Source organism: Monocercomonoides exilis (assembly GCF_001643675.1).
Source record: "Monocercomonoides exilis strain PA203 chromosome Unknown scaffold48-729018, whole genome shotgun sequence".
NCBI lineage: Eukaryota > Preaxostyla > Oxymonadida > Polymastigidae > Monocercomonoides > Monocercomonoides exilis.
Genome location: NW_027150593.1, coordinates 607,627 through 624,319, shown reverse-complemented (window position 1 = coordinate 624,319; position 16,693 = coordinate 607,627). Strand labels below are relative to the sequence as shown.

Genomic DNA, 16,693 nt, shown 5'->3' with positions numbered 1-16,693 from the left:
TAGAAATGGAAATTTATTATTGAATGTGATTGAAAACAAAAAAGAAAATAATCACCAATTATGAAATATGGTTGAATGATCAATTTGGAAATGATTGTTGCTTGTATTTTGTGAGGTATGAAAGAGATCTTGTCTTTATTGTTTTGCAATCAATGGAGATTGAACACTTCTTGAGTCTGTAAGATTATTTTCTTGCGGGCATTGAAGCGATGTGCGATACTCTCCAAAGAATGAATGATGCCAATTACCGGCTTTCTTCGAAAATATCTGAGATGAAAGTCTCCCTTTTCGTGCATACATTATCGAAACTTTAATTTTTGCTTTTTTCAAAGTGATTTTCTTTTTGTTGTTTTTTTCTCTGAAGAATTTTGATGATTGATTCATTTGTATTTGATTCGTTTGTTTTTCAGTAATTTTGAAGATGTCATTTGCTTCCATGAAAATATGCCACTGAGTTGATTTCGCTTCTTTTTCTTTTTTTCTTTTTTTCCTTTTTGCACCAATTCAACACATCGAGAAATATCGAAACAAGTTTTGTTTTGGCAAATGTGAATTTTTCTTATTTCGTGCAGCTCTAAATATTCCAATTTGCAGTTATGGAACGTACCAGACAAATGAGCAAATATAGGGGAGAAAAAAGCTTCTTGGCAAAAAGAAAAAAGAAGTTTGAAGTCGTTTTTGTTTTCTGATTTTATCAAACATTTGAAACATGAAAATGAATATTCCAATTTGAATCTGATTGCTGAATGATGGCATCTGAAATTTGAACAAGCTTTTCAATTTCTAGTGTGCGAGATATATTTGTCAGGGATGAGCAATGAAACGAATTTTGATTGTGTTTTCAATCTTTCAAATGAGATGAAAGAATAATTTTTCACAAAAAATCAGACAAACATCAAAGAACCTAACATCAAAGAACAATGCGAAAGCACCAAACAAAAGAGTTCACTTCCTGTGGAGTTCCTCTCAAAATGAAAAGAAAAAAAATGGTGATTTACTTATTATTGTGGAAAGAACTTTGCATCATCCATCAGTGAAGGCCTTTTGAATACACACGCGAGGTTTGTCAACTCTCTTCAATCCTTTTCATGACAAATTTGTCACATTCAAATTCGAAGAAATTATTCTCAACTGAAGGCACGATTCGGCAAAGATATTGATGTTTGTTCTATCTTTATAAAAAGTGATTTTTTATTCTCTCTCAATGTTTGTTGAATTGATTTGCGCCATTCAGCATGTGGAGCCTCCGCTGTCGTAGAAATACCCATTTGTGTCTTCAACATAATCAATTGCATCGGATGCTGTGACAATCATGACTCCTGGAGGGAAGCGCTGATATAGCTCCTTTTTCAAATTGAAGAGAGATGGTCTGTCAGCGGGAAGCTGTGACAGGCATTTCTTCGCCAGCTCTGCCAAGCAGGAATTCTCCATCCAATGCAAGTTTGGCCTCTCTCCATTCGCAATCTTCTGCCCCGCTGCCTCGGCATCATACTCCCCAAACGGAATTTTTAGAGTCAAGCACTCCCACAGCATCATTCCGATCGAAAATACCACAGACTCCTTTGTTGCGCCCATCTTCTTATTGGTCATCAACTCTGGTGCCTTCCACCTCAGGCACTCTTTTTTGAAGTCATCTTCTTCCTCAAAAGCAGATGATGGCAGAGAGTCATCATCATCATCACTTGCAGATGTCGCAACAGTTGATGAAGAAATCGATGAAGAATCTGAATCATCGGGCAAAAAGTCTGAATGTATCACAACGCAAATGACCATATGTTCAGAGAACAGCACAATGTAAGGACTCAGGTTAGAAAGTGATTGAAGTGGAATTTCCATTTCTTCAAACGAGTGAAGTGCTCCATTCGCCACCCAAAACAGGATCTGGGCAGCTGTATATTCTCTCTGCTGCAGGGTGCCTATTGCCATCTCCTTCTTCGCATTCCTTCCATGCAACAACATAAACAACGAATCTCTCAGGTCCACAATCAGCTTTTCATGAGGCGATGAGCAGGCCATTGCATCCACCAGATTCGACATCGACGAGGTGGTTGGACACAGATCCTCTCCTCGAACAAATGTTGAATCTGAATCAGTTGTTGAAGTGGATGATATGGAAGGTGATGGAGTCTGCTTTCTTATATCCTCTTCCTCAACCTTCTCCAATACCCATTCTGGAATCTTGTCTGAATCCTTTCCAAGAATGTATTCAGTGGAACCACTCTCAGACAGAAGGTGCTCTGATGACTCCGAGTGTTCCAAGCTCTTCTCATATATTCTCTTTTTTATCCTCTCTTCATTTTTCTTCTCTGCCTCTCTCTCCTCTCTCCTCCACTGCTCCTCTGGAGACATCTCCATCGTCACCATCTCAAATGCCTTCGGATCCTTCTTCACTGTGTCGTTCACAATCTCCTCCAGTTCTTCTGTTCGTCTCTTTGCCTTCCTCCACCGAACGACGAACACAATAAGTCCGAGGAGGACGATAAAAAAGAGCAAGAGAAATACAATTATGATGATTAACGGAAAAGTCGAAATTGTGTTTGTTCCTTTATTCGTCAAGCTTTCGTGTTCATTGAATGTTGATTTATTTTTGATGAGGATAGATTCAGTAGACGAAAGACTGTCAAGGTTGCCATACAGAATGGAAACGAATAAGTCGGTGTCACTTGGTGCTTCGTTGAAAACCGACAACGAGACGAACCCTTGAACCTCGCTTTCCGAAAGAAACCCTTTGTCAGAAAAGTGATGCTTTTGAACATATTCGACATTGCCTGTTTTTGAGGTTATCTGAAACGACAGATTGCAAGGCAGAAGAAGCGATCCGGTGAAAGAAAGCGTCAAATCGCTTTTCAATTCATTGGTTTTCACAGAATGCAGTTGCGGAATAAAGAATGGAGACGATCTTTCCTCTGCGATCCCAGAGACGTTGCATCCATTGTTCAGGATCCACATTGACGTATTTGGAAGCAAGCCGTCTCCGCCTTTAAGGCTGAGAATTGTCAGTGCCCCCGCATTGGAGCAAATGATGTTTCTTCGAGCAGATGGATACTGAGGGATGGATGGATTGTTGTTGCAAAATCTTCCATCGTCCACAGAAACACTTCCACCAGAACAGGAAATCCCTCCAAACGGTGACTGCTCAACTGTTGTGTCATTTACGATTGCCAGGCAATTGTCAAAGTGCACCAACGATCCGTTCCAACTGCAAATTTCAAGTTGACTGTTTCCATTTTGCGGGTCATAAGCATTTTCATCATTGATGCTGCCTTGAAAAAGGCAGGACTCTACGATGAGCTTGTTGCAACATGAGAATGCAGACAAACTGCCAACTTCAGCAGCGTTTGAAGGGCAGCAGGAAAGAGTGCAATTTGACAGAGAGAGTTTGCATTCAGGTGCACAGAAATCAAGGCATGAAGCAGATGTCAACGAAGAGACGTTTGCGAAGGTGATATCTTTGAATGAAAATGATTCCATTTTCGTCGATGACTCCATTGGTGATGAGTTAACAAGCTCGACGAATGACCCACCATTCATAATGCAGTTTGAAACCCCCAATTTTTCTATTGAACCGTTTGACTTCTTCAGCAGCAACATGCTTTTGGAGGAACAGACAAAATCCAGCTCTAATCCGTGGATCATGATATTTCCATCTTCGCATTCGATCGTTCTTGGGGAATTCAAGTTTTGTATTGTCATTTCCTCCAAAACGAGTTCACAGTTTGTGGCAGAAACAAGAACTGGGGCGTTTGAACCGCTATCCGACTCGCTGCAGAATTCAGATGAAACAAGCGAAGCTCTTCCATCAACAACAGAAAATAATATTTCGTGGCTCGAGGGAAAAGTGAGGGGAAGGATGAAGCGCACACTTTCGATCGACGCTTCATTTTCTGCTGAAATCACGCACTGGCGAGTCATGCTGAGGGCAGAACGAAAAGTGATGTTTGCCTTCTCTCGTGAAAGAGATTTGATTTCCGTGTTTGTGATGTTGCATTCGTTGTCTATTTCGCTGAGGCCACCGATCAGAAGCCTTGCAGCGAAGTCAATCACAAGATGCTCCAGCCCGCGCCCAACAGTCAGACATGGTTGATCCACTTTCCCGCATTGCCGCCCATTTGATCCGTTTCTCTCTTGCAATGATGAAACAACGATGGTGCTTTGCTGGTAGACGGTCACATAATCCGTCAGATCAACCGGATTGTGATTTTGATTGTCACATCCGAAGATTGCATCAAAACGGTTGAACACATCTGGTCGAAGATCCAGGAGAAATTGAGCTTCATTGATCTGGCTTTCGATGCTCCAGCACTCAACAAATATGTCTCTCCCTTTCCAAGCGCTGTTTCCTTTGAACTCGTCGTTTTTGAAAACAAAACCCAGAGATCCCTGCCCTGTTTTCAAATACACACCTCCGCCTTTCCCATTTGAAAGAGAGCACTCACAATTTGTGATTCTGCTGTTGTTCACTTCAAATCGACCGCCAATTCCAAGCATGAACAGCATGGCTCCACCGTTTTCTGATGATTCGGATCTGCACATATCGAATGTCGAACCATTGATCTGCATGGCTGATGGGGAGATTGAGGAACATTGCAGGATGCAAGCACCGTTCAAAGAAGAAGACACTTTTTGGAATGTTGAAGCACTGATCGTTATTGTTGGAACGTTATTTCTTTCTGGAAGATGGCTGTCAATGCTACGAATTAACCCTTTGTCTGTCACCATATTTGACAAAATGCATTTGCTTAGAACACATGGACTGCCGCTCCAAATGGAAATCAATTCCAACTCGAAAGTCAAATGAAGAACTTCGAAGTTGGAAATGAGCAAAGGACCGCTTTGCATCTCAATGAAGATCAAGCTCTGGAAGCGGACAGAAACATCTGAGCTTAGTGAGCATCGTGCGAGGGACAGTTGCCCATTCTTGCTGCAAATAACAATTCCATCCACATCATCCAGTGTGACATCAAGGAAAATGTCGATTTGCAGGAATGACAGACTCCAAGAGCTTGAAAAGAACCCATTTGCAAAATTATCCACTCCAGGCTTCTCCAGAATAAGTTTTGCCTTTGTTGGTTCATCTGGCGCACAATGAGTTGATGCAACTGAGTAGTTGGACAAATCAAACATGTTTTGCACAAAAGAAGTGTTGTCAATGAATATTTGTTTTTGGGCAGAACTTTGATTGATTTGGTTCATCCCCTTCCAAAATGTTGAGCAAGGGTCGTCCTCATTCCCACATCTCGTAACATCCATTCCTTTGCTGGAAATGAATATTGTGTTTGAAGAATACCCAATCAAAAAGCGGAACAGATCTGTGTTTTCATTCAGAGGATCGCTCCCAACAAATTCGTTTGGATCATCAGCCAAAGAAGAGAAGTTGAAGTTGAAAGTGGTGCTTGTGACTGATCCATTCAATTCACGGGCTGCAATGAAAAGACTTTTTCCAAGATATGCACTATTTCCTCGAAATGTCACATTCTTGAAAGAAAAAGGTTGCGGTTCATTTGAAGATGAGCAGTCTGCAAACAAGAAGCCTCCTCTTCCATGTGTTTCTGAGCAACCACAATATTCTAATTCGCATTCTTGAAAAGACAACGAAAAATGTGTGGACACATAGCAAGCAACGACACCTCCTTCTGAGCTGCCAGATGTTTTTCCTCCAGTGAAATTGCATTTATCAGCAGAAAAATCAGATCTGATAAATAATGGAACGTCTCTGAAGCTGCGAGGATCGAATGTGCACAGACTCAGATGAACGAAACCTCCAGTGGAGCGAATGAGATAATACTGGCATGCGCTGTCAAGAGAAGAAAGAGAAGAGAAGAATGAAAATGTGCAATTCTCGATTGTCAATCCTTTATCAGGAGAAGGAGCAGATTGGAGCAATCCAAGTTGTCCAGAAATGAAAGAAAGCGGAAGCGAAAAGCAGATCGATTCAAACGACAAAGCTTCATGGCTGCAAATAACATCATCCGCCCTTCCATCAGATGAATTTGGATTGATTGTCAGAGAACATCCATTCAAAGGATCTGATGAAGCCACCTCAAATGATGACAAATCATATGAGTGGTTAACTGAAGCCCCATCGATAATGGTGATTTTCTTTTGCTGCTCGTCTGACAGGATGTTCTGAAACCCTCTTGCGAATGAGCAGCAGGGATATCTTTCACTTCCACAGCCGATCATGTCAAATCCTGCTGAAGAGATGATGATGCTTTGCGACTGAAACTGGATCAAGAACAAGTACAGATCATGATTTGAGTTCTTGAAGCAACTGCGGTCGCATCCCATCAAGTCGGCTGATCTCTGACCATCGTCTGTCACCAACGACATCAAGAACTTGGATGGGCTGACAGAAGCATTCAAGTTGTCACAAATCAGAAATAGGTCTTTGGCGCACTCTGCTGAGTTGCTTCTGAAAGTGATGTTTTCGAACAGGAAGTCGTTGTTTGCACCTTCAGGAAGAGAAAGGAAAACTCCTCCTCCTTTTCCAGTGCAATCAGCAATGCCACTGTTTGTGATGCTTGTATTTCCGAATCTCAGCATGCCTGCTGGGTGAAGACTGCATTTCGTGAAGCCTCCTTCTGCAGCCCTGGACTTGCAGCTGTCAAAAGCACAGTTGCCAGCCATTATCACGTTTGTGCAGTTTGCAGCATTCAATAAGGGTCCGTTTGCTTCTGCGAATGACCAGTCTGAATTTTCAATATGAACCGAACCCTCTGAAACGGATATTATTCCACCGTCACCTGAAAATGAGAGATGAGCGATTTCCGTTTTTGTCAGTTGAATCACTCCTTTGTTTCCTCTGATAATGCACATATTCGTTGAAGTGTTTGTTCCAGATTCACCTCCGATAAGGCAGTCATCAACAAACAGACTCCCGCCTTGAATGGAAATCATTTGCCCGACAGAAGACTCCTGCGGAAGATTGAACCTCAAATATGAAAGCATCAGCGATGCAGAATGGATCTCGATTTTCAATGAAAAGCCCCCATTTGCGTCAATCGTGAGTGAAGATCGACTTGTGGAAGAAATCCCACGAACTGTGAGCGACAATCCATTTCTGTCCAGAACATCGTTTAAACTGCATGAGTCGAGAATATTGATGGCTGTTTGATCTGAACGCATTTTTCTGAAGCCAAACATCAGATCTCCGCAGGGCTCCAGGTCATCTCCGCACATGACATTGCTGCTTCCACCGTTTTTGATGAAGACTGTGCTGATTTTGGGGGGAAACAGATAATACAGGATCGAAACATTGATGAGTGGATTAACCTCTGAATCCACGACCCATTTGTATTTGTTGTCTTCATCCTCTTTGGCAGATCCTTCCCATCGCTGGCTGGTGATGATATCTCGTGGATTTGGGCATATCAAATATACATCGTTCCCCAATGAAGCTTGATTGTCCAAAAAGAAAAGCTGCTTCATGGAGTATGACACCCCAGCTTCTGGTAACTTCAAATAAACAGCTCCTCCAACTCCAGTGTCTTTGTGCACACAGCATCCATTCAGTGTGTTGTTCGAGAGCACGAATGAGCCTGCGCTTTTCACTTCTGCATGAATGGCTCCGCCTGCAACGAAGTTTGCATCTGTGCACAAGCATTGGTCCACTGTGCAATTCCATAATGTTGATGATTTTCCTGCTCCAATTATGCCATGAATCACACCTCCATTTCCGGCTTGCTTTTTGACACTTTTGAAAGACGTGCTCATGATGCTTATGGTTGTTGATTCTTTCAACCCAATAAAGCTGCTGGATCCTATGTTCAGCTCACTGATCTCCGAATTACATATTTCCAAAGCAGATCCTTCTGAAACTTTTATTGCTGGACTTGATGATCGAACAGCAATGTCTGTCCAGATCAGATTCTCGCAAATGCACCTCGATTCGTCTCCTTCAATCGCAAGTGCAGAACGAGAACTGAAACACAGCCCCGTCAAAACCATATTTCTGATGTTTATGCATCCTTTTGAGGCAGTTGCAAGCGAAACATCAATTGCATTGGAATCTGAAGCAAACGAGCATTTTTCGAGGGACAGGTTTTTATCGCAGCAATGAAACGCAGTGCTTATTGAATTGAGGAAAGATGAAGGAAGAGAGAAGCAAATGCTTTGAACAGAGCAATCTGTTTTTGTTTGGATAATGTTTTCTCTGGCATCGCGTATATCTTGAGCTATTTTGATTTGTGATTCTTCTGGCATTGCTGTGAAGTCGGAAGGTTGTGTGTCAACAACAAGTGCATGATCAAGCAAAAATGGTTGAAGAAAGCATATTTGCCTCTTTTCATTTCGAAATCTCAGTGAAACTGCATATTCGATGGTGGAGCATGGATAATCCGAAAAGCCGCACGCAGTGTAATCGTGGCCATCTGCTCCGGCAATGAATGCAGGAGATGTGAAGACTCTGAGATATGTGTCCAATGGAATTGGAAATGTTTCATTTGTTGTTGATCTCTCGTATCCTTCCAGCTGTGCAGAGTCTGAAATGCCATTAATAATTTCTATTTTCTCTTTTTGGATGGTCAGCGACAGATCGTGGCAATTCACAAAAATATTTTGTCCATTTTCAGCCGAACAATCTGAGAAGACTGTTTTCATGAAAGCAATGTCTGGCACACTGTTGTCTTCTGCATATAAATATACTCCTCCTCCAAGACCGCCATTTCCTCCAGACATGTGAGAAGAGCACGAAACAAGTGAGGATCCTGCAGTCTCATTTTCTGGTTTTTCCATTCTGAAAGAAGATTCAGCTTGCATTCTCAAAGCGATTCCACCTCCATTGCCGCATTCAGAACTGCATTCTGAAAGTTCACCTCCTTCAACAACCAGACTTTTTCCAGCACCAACAACACCTTCAATCCCTCCTCCATTCCCTGTTTTTCGAGAAATTCCAGAAATCGATGAGTTGGCGAGACTTATCTCACAGCTATCTGTGAAAGTGATGGCAGCTTTGGAGAAGAAATGAAATCCAGAAATTACTGTCGAGTCAATCATTGTGTCGCCCGCACTTAATATAAATAGGGATTCCTTCAATGGCTCTTGCTCACTGTGTGCAGAATCAGCTGAAATGGAGCACATTCGAAGTTGCAACGATCCGTGGGATGTGAGAGAGAATAATGAAGTTTCTGTCGACGATTTTGTTGTGTTGTGAACAAAATCGAATGATGAGACTTTTAATGAGCCTGTTGAAACGGAAAACAATGAACCAGAAGAAATGGACGATATGATTGTGGCTTTTGCGCTTCCAGAGTTTGTCAGTTCAATATTCCTTGTGCTGAAATTGCAGTTGCTCTCGATGTATGAAGATGGATCCACCGAAATGTTTGTTTGCGAGCTTTTGTCAGGATCGATGACATTTGTCACAAAAGAGATGGATTTGCATTTTCTCTGATTCAGACCACATGCATAGTGGTCAATTCCATCGACAGAGTTCACATAGAATTTGTCAAAAAAGCCAAGCTTGATCCAGCCGCTGACATCATTTGATCCATGCATAACCCTTTGAGTTCTGTTTGTCATTGTTCTGCATTCCACGAAAGAACCTTGGGTTAACAACTGTATCCAGTTTTTCAGAATGCCCACATCATGTCCATCAACAGCCGCTGTGTTGTTGTCGAAAAAGCAGAATTTGACAAACGAAGAAAGAAACGGAAAAGATTCACCGTCATCTGAGAAAAGAATTGCACCACCTTTTTCATTTGTGGAGCAATTCGAAAATTGGCAGTCAGAAATCAGATTTGGTCCTGTATCTCCAATCCAAACAGCTCCTCCGCCATATCCTTCAGAAGAAGCTGAATCAGAACAATTCTGAAATAATGTTTGTAATATTTCACATGAAGAGCCTCTGTTAATATGAACTGCTCCTCCATTTCTTTGTGCATGAATGGTGAAGCATGTGCAATCCTCAATAGTAATATTCGTAATACCGTCAACTGCCATGAAAGCGCCATTAATTGGTGAAGATATGTTGCAAAATGTTGTTTCAATAACTTGCAAAAAAGATGAATATCCTCCTGCAATTGATTTTGTTTCGCAATTTTGAAAAACACAATTTCTGAAGGTTATGTTATGTGAATTCGTAAATGATATTGCATAACTGTCATTCACAGAAAAAAAGCAGTCATAGAAAAGAATATCATTTTGAGATGATAAATCAAGCATTTCTGTGTAAGATTGTGAATATTTGGAAGTGTGATAGCGAGTGTATGTGCAGTTCAAAGCAGAAAACTTTTTGCAAAGGTGAATTCCCTGCACAATCCCCCCATCAAAAGGCGAAGTTACTTCTGAAAATACACTACAAGAGATTGTTGAATCGACATGTGATATGAAGTCATTTCTATATCCATTTTCTGTGTTCGAAACATTGTGAAAGTTGCAATTATCGATGGAAATAGCATTTGCGAGGTGATTTCCAACAAGTGGATGTGATGAGAAAGCAAAAGATGACAGTGTTGTTGACAGCAGTGCAATTGAGCCATGATGTTGCGAAAACGAAGGGCTCCCATGAAGTGTTTTTACGAGTGATAGAAGATGATGATTGTTGCATGAAAATGAAATATTTAGACAACCAAGAATGATATCTCCACCATCAGAGCTCAACAGCGGATGAGAGCTTTGCGCAATCACAACACAACAGGAACGTGCAATAAAAACTGAAAAGTCATCAATGAAGGCAAAACCATTTTGAAGGTTTGGAATCATTGTTGTGTGCATCAAATGAACAGAAGCATTGTGCAAAGACAGAGCAGTTGAAATCATTGTGTGGGGTTCAATGTGTTCCATGTGATGTGTGAAGTAATCTGGCAACACATCATCTTGATTTGACAGAAAGTGAGATTTTGATTTTTCGTTGTTGAATGAGCGATCTGCAAAATTATTGGTGGCAATTGATTTATTCCGATTTCTGTGCGACAAATCATTTTCTGTTGAAGAAGCATTCAGAAGAAGAAGAAGCTCTATCAAGAATGGCATTCTGTTCTTCTCTAATCAAATTGAGTTGTTTTTTTGATGTGGATCAACCCATGTTTCTGAATAAATTCGGATTCAAAAATAAAATTTGGGAATTTATAAACAAATGAGGACTGATTTTCAAAGCATCAGTGTTTTATCGAAATGTGTTATTCCTCAAAATGGGCTTTTTTTTCTGAATAAGCTCACAATAACAGTTTGAAAGAGTGATAAAAAAAAATCTTTCAATTCATTTGTTAGTAATCAAAAAAAACTTTGCTGAGTATGAAAATGCAATCATTATGATATTTTTGTCTTTCGCTTGAATTATCAAAAAATTTTGTTTTCAATTCATATGGTGAGTAATCATTGAAATACATTTTATTGAAGGGAACATTATAATTGAAATATTAAATCGTTTTTCTTCAACTTTTCTGAGATTATTTTTTTTTTTCTTTTTTCTTTTTCTTTTTTCGTGATAGACAAATGATTTTTTAACTTGCCAAGTCACAGAGGTTTATTCAAAACATTTATTATTTCAAAATAAAAATTTCACTTTCGATTGTACGTTTTTCAATTTAAGTTTTATTGAATATGGGGCAGAATTATTGCGATGATGAAAAAAACTGTGATATGTTACGAACAGTTTCTGCAATCATTTCATCACAAATCAACCGCAACAATGCAACTAATAACAGAAAAATACAAAAATTGAGAAAAATTTTGAGAAAATATAGAATTGAACAAAATTCATTAAGCAAAAAATATCGTCCCATATGTTTCTTATAATAATTTATTTTGATATTCTTTTGTAAATATCAACATCAAATAATTTTAATAATATAAACTGTTTATTAACAAGAATTATGTTCCATTTGTGATTAATGAATCAACAATTATTCGATCGTATGTTATATAATATATATATTGGATATGTGCATTTTATCATTTTTGTTTTTTGTTCATTTGGCATTTTCAAAGGTATTTTATGATATTAATGCATTAACATAGTTTTCATTTATTTATTTCTTCCTTTTCAACGATGTGAATTTGATGAATTTCTGAAAAATACTGAAAAGATAATTTTCAATGAAACGTTTGAGGAAAATGTTCTTGGTAAAAAATGGTTTCCAATTAAATCCAAAGAATACCAAGGAATGTGGGCAATTGAAGAACGAGAAGATGATATTTTACAAAATGGAAACAAAGGTTTTTTTGCGATTTTTTTTGATTTTTTTGTGAATAACTCAAATCAATCTTTATTCGACTTTTGAAATTGCTTTGTTCTGTTGGAATACAATAAGGTCTTGTTGCTAAGACAGATAGAGCGTTTCATGGATGTTCAACGAAATTTATGGAACAATTAAAAGACGATGATCTGATAATCCAAGTGTGACTTTACTGATTTCTAACAAATTTTTTAAGCATGCAATACATTTAGTATGAAGTTAAAGGGCAAAGAAGACCGTTTAAATGCGGTGGAGAATATATCAAAGTCTTTAACAAACCTTTTCGCCCAGAACGATTATTCCGCAACACTTCATACTCTATTCTTTTTGGTCCCGATCGTTGTGGAACCATTGGTAAAATAGTATTTATTTTGAGAATATACAATCAGCTAACAAGAGAGTACATTGAGCATCAGCTCACGAGTCCAATATTTACATTGATGGATGGTGAATCTCATGTGTACCGTTTAACTATTCGGAAGAATGACACATTCACAATCATGCGCGACAAGATAATCGAGTTTGATGGATGGTTCAAGCCGCAAGAAGGGCAGGAAGAGCTGTTTGACCCTCCGATCTTTCCGAAGGAGATGATCCCCGACCCGTCCGCCCGCAAGCCGCGTGGTTGGGATGAGCGGGAGTACATCGACGACCCAGACGATGTGAAGCCCGCCGACTGGGCAGGCGACCGGATTCCGCAATGGATCGACGATCCCGAAGACGCCGGGCCTCCGGAGAACTGGAACGAGACGGAGGAGTACTACATCCCTGATGCCGACGCTGCCCAGCCGATTGAGTGGAACGAGGAGGAAGACGGCGTCTGGGAGCGCCCGATGATCCCGAACCCGCGCTGCCCGCCGCTGGTGGAGTTCAAGAACGCACAGGAGGAGGCGAGGAAGGCGAAGAGCGGGAAGGGAAAAGTGAAGGGGAAGAAAGGAAAGGAAGCAGCAAAAGCAGACACAGCAGGAGCTGAAGACGGAGCATCATCAGCAACCAAAGGCAGTGGAGACAGCGATGTGATGTATGCAGGCTGTGGGAAGTACCAGCCAGCGCAGCTGCAGAACCCAGAGTGGCCGGGCGAATGGCGTCCGCGGAAGATCAAGAACCCGAAGTACAACGGCACATGGAGCGCTCCTCTGATTAAGAACCCTCTTTATCACCCGCTGAAGTCAGCTCACGATGCTGTCAGGCACATCTTTGGGGTTGGGTTTGATCTGTGGGAGGCAGGGCAGGGTGTGGGCATGTTTCTGGAGAAGACGCGGCAGGAGGAGCAGATTGAGAGGCAGAGAGTGAGAGAAGGGGTGGACGGGAGAGGCTTTGGGAAGCTGTTTGCGAAGCTGACGAAGCTGAATCCGCTGGCGAGGAACTTGACAGTGAGCAAATCGTACTACGACGATGATGCGAGCCAAGGGGCAGAAGGCGAAGAAGGCGCAGGCAGAGAGCAGGAAGAGGAAGAAGACGAAGACGAGTTTGTTGTGGGCGCCAATTCGCACTCATCAAACCCGTTTTCGAAGGATGCTGCTTCGAACAGTGCAGCTGATTCATCATCTTCTTCTTCTTCTTCGAGTAGCAAGACGAGCGGAAAGAGCAGCAAGAGCCTTCCGCCAGTTGTGTCGTACAGCTACGAGGCGAATGGGAAGTCGTCCTTTGTCAACTGGGGCGCGACTGTGTCGATGGGCAATGCGGGTGTGCTGTTTGACAACATCATCCTCTGCACGAAGGACGCTGAGGCAGACGCGTTTCTGAAAGGGCCGGACAAGTGGGAGCTGAGGAGCACGCTGGAGAGGAAGAGGAGGGCGAGAGAGGACAAATATGCGCTGGACAAAGAGGAAAAGAGGAACAACCTGAAGACGATAGAGGAGTTCTTCAAAGTTGGGAGTCACAATCTGTTTGGGCTGTCCACGCCAGTTTGGGTGAAGGAAGGAGATGTGGACTTTGATATGGAGGAAGAAGAGGAAGAGGAAGGGGAAGAAGGAGAAGAAGGGAGAAAGGGAAGTAGAAATGTTAATAATAACAACAGAGCAAAGAAAGGAGAATCGAGTGAAGAAGACATTCTGAATGATCTGAAGAAAGGAGATGAGGCAGTGAAAAGAAGAGAAGAGGTCCGAGCGGAAAGGCAGAAGATGCTTCAGATGGAAGAGGAGGCAGAGCAGGCGAGGGAGAAGATGAAGCAGATGATTGAGATGAAGGCACTGGATCTGTGGGAGAAGAGGCAGGTGCTGTGGATCGTGGCGTTTGTGGGGTGTGGGCTGATGATGTTACTGGGTGTGCTTGTGTGTGTGGCAAACAGACAGGAAAAGAGCAGAAAGAAGGCGCTGGCAGAGATGATGGCGAAGAAAGGGCTGAAGGAGAAGAGTGAGAAGAAGGCCGTTAAGAGCAAATCTGCTTCTTCTTCTTCTGATTCAAAAAAAGCAGAAAAAGCAGAAAAATCATCGGCTGTTTCTTCGATTCTCAGAAGGAAGAAGAAAGTGGAGGTGAAGCATGACGATGATGATGACAGCAGCAATGAAAAAGAAGATGAAAAAGAAGGAGAAGAAGAAGAAAGAGATAAAAGCGAAGAAAGAGAAGGAGAAGACAACAGCGAAGAGGAAGAAGACAACAATGCAAAAGAAGAAGAAGACAAAGAAGAAGAAGAAGAAGAAGAAGAAAGGAAAGGAATGAAAAAAGAGAGGAAATCTGCCAAAGCAACAGCAGCTCCTTCGTCAATCACCCAAAAGCAGCGCATTCGGTCGAGTGAAGGAGGAATTGTGAAGTCTGTTGAGATAATCGAAGAAGACGGCATTCGAATCAGAAGGATCAGAAGAGTCAGAGAGAAGAAGCCTTCTTCTTCTTCTTCTTCTTCTTCATCTGCTTCTGGTGTGAATGAGGTGGTGGATGCGAATGAAGCATTGGCAGGTGCAAATACAAACAATAACAGAAGTGATAACAATTGCAATAATGCCAGTATAATGAATGAGAAAGAGACAGAAAAAGCAGAAAAAGCAGAGAAAGCTAAAGTGCCAAAGAAGGAGACAGTTCGAAGAGTGAAGAAAGAGGCAGACGGAGGGGCAGACGGAGGAGAAGGGAAAGAAATGAAAGAAATGAAAGAAGGAGGGGTGACAACAGAGAGGAAGGTGATTGTGATGGAGAATGGAGAGAAGAAGATAGTGAAGAAGGTGATTAGAAGGGTGGAGAGGAAAAGCGAGGCAAAAGAAGCGAAAGAAGCGAAAGAAGCGAAAGAAGCAGCAGTGAAAAGAGAGGCAGAAGAGAAGGAGAAAGAGAAAGAAGAAAGAAAAGCGGTTGATGAGAACGAAGAGCAGAAGGAAGCGAAAGATGATAATGTGAAGGACGAGAAGAAGAAGATGGAAGAGGAGCAGGAGAAGAGAAGAGAAAGAGAAAGAGAAGAGAAGGAAAGAAGAAGGAGGGCAGAAGAAAAATTGATGGAAGAAAGGATGAGGATGATGAGGAGAATTAAAGAAGAAGAGGAAGAGAAGAAGAAGAAAGAAGAAGAAGAAGAGAGGAAGAAGAAAGAAGAAGAGGAAAAAAGAAGAAAAAGAGAAGAGGAAGAGGAAAGAAGAAGAAGAGAGGAAGAAGAGAGGAAGAAGAAAGAAGCAGAGAAGAAGAAAAGAGAGGAAGAAGAGAGGAAGAAGAAGGAGAAAGAAGAAAGAGAAGAGAAGAAGCGAAAGGAAGAAGAAGAAAAGCAGAGAAGGGTACAAAAAGAGAAAGAAGAAGAAGAAGCAAAAAGAAGAGAGAAAGAAGAGAGAGAAGCGAGAGAAGCAAAAGAAGAAGAAGAAAGAAAGCAGAAAGAAGCAGAAGAAGCAAAAAGAAGAGAAGAGGAAGAAAGAAAGGAGAAAGAAGAGAGAGAAAGAAGAGAGGCAGAGAGGCAGAGGAAAGAAGAGGAAGAGCTGGCTGCAATTCAGGCGGCTGCTGCAAAGAGTCTTCTTCGTCCTGTTTCTGACTCACCAAAAAGACCATCAGCGAAGAAGAAGTCAAGAAGAATCGATTAAAAGTGAATAGAGGGGGGTTGGGAGAAGAAAAGGGAAAAGAAGGAGAAGAAGAAGAAGAAGAAGAAGGGAAGAAAATGGAAATAAAATTAACTTAAAAATGAAATTGGAATTAAATTTTTTTTCTTTTTCAATTTTTTTTCTATGAAAAAAATTGAAAACGAAGAATAAAAAAAGAATAATTCCAATTTTATGGCTAGTTATTCTCACACACTTCTATTTGCTGACTTTCTAATACTACCTTTATCCAACCATTTCTTAAACGCTTATAACTTTGCTAATTTCTTTTCTATTCTGATTTTTCTGTTATTTAGCTTCTTTTAAATATCTTCTCATTTAATTCACAAAGTCTTTTATCATAAAGTTCTTATTAATCAAAAGAATTGATAAATTTCTATCTTTTTTTTTTAAAATTGTCATTGCGTTATCTTTATCTTTCTCATTGTGTCTTTTATTCTTATTCGACTTTTTTTTATCTTTTCAATTCATTTTAAATTAATAAAAGGAGTTTAACATAACCTTTATTTTTTATTC

The 16,693-nt window shown here is 40.9% G+C and overlaps 2 protein-coding genes across 2 annotated transcripts; one reads left to right on the top strand and one right to left on the bottom strand.

The window, feature by feature from the left end:
• Window positions 1-1,230: 1,230 nt before the first annotated feature.
• MONOS_8846 (uncharacterized protein) lies at window positions 1,231-9,939 on the bottom strand (the record flags this gene model as incomplete). The annotated part of the gene is made up of 3 exons (XM_067879291.1): window positions 1,231-2,190; window positions 2,683-9,791; window positions 9,927-9,939. The coding sequence occupies 3 exons, from the start codon at window positions 9,937-9,939 to the stop codon at window positions 1,231-1,233; spliced, it is 8,082 nt and encodes a 2,693-aa protein (XP_067721288.1).
• A 2,165-nt stretch (window positions 9,940-12,104) lies between these two features.
• On the top strand, window positions 12,105-16,677 carry MONOS_8847 (putative Calreticulin family protein; the record flags this gene model as incomplete). The annotated part of the gene is made up of 4 exons (XM_067879292.1): window positions 12,105-12,156; window positions 12,252-12,337; window positions 12,389-15,211; window positions 15,921-16,677. 4 exons carry the CDS (start codon window positions 12,105-12,107, stop codon window positions 16,170-16,172), a joined length of 3,213 nt encoding a protein of 1,070 aa, XP_067721287.1. The 3' UTR covers window positions 16,173-16,677.
• Window positions 16,678-16,693: the final 16 nt, after the last annotated feature.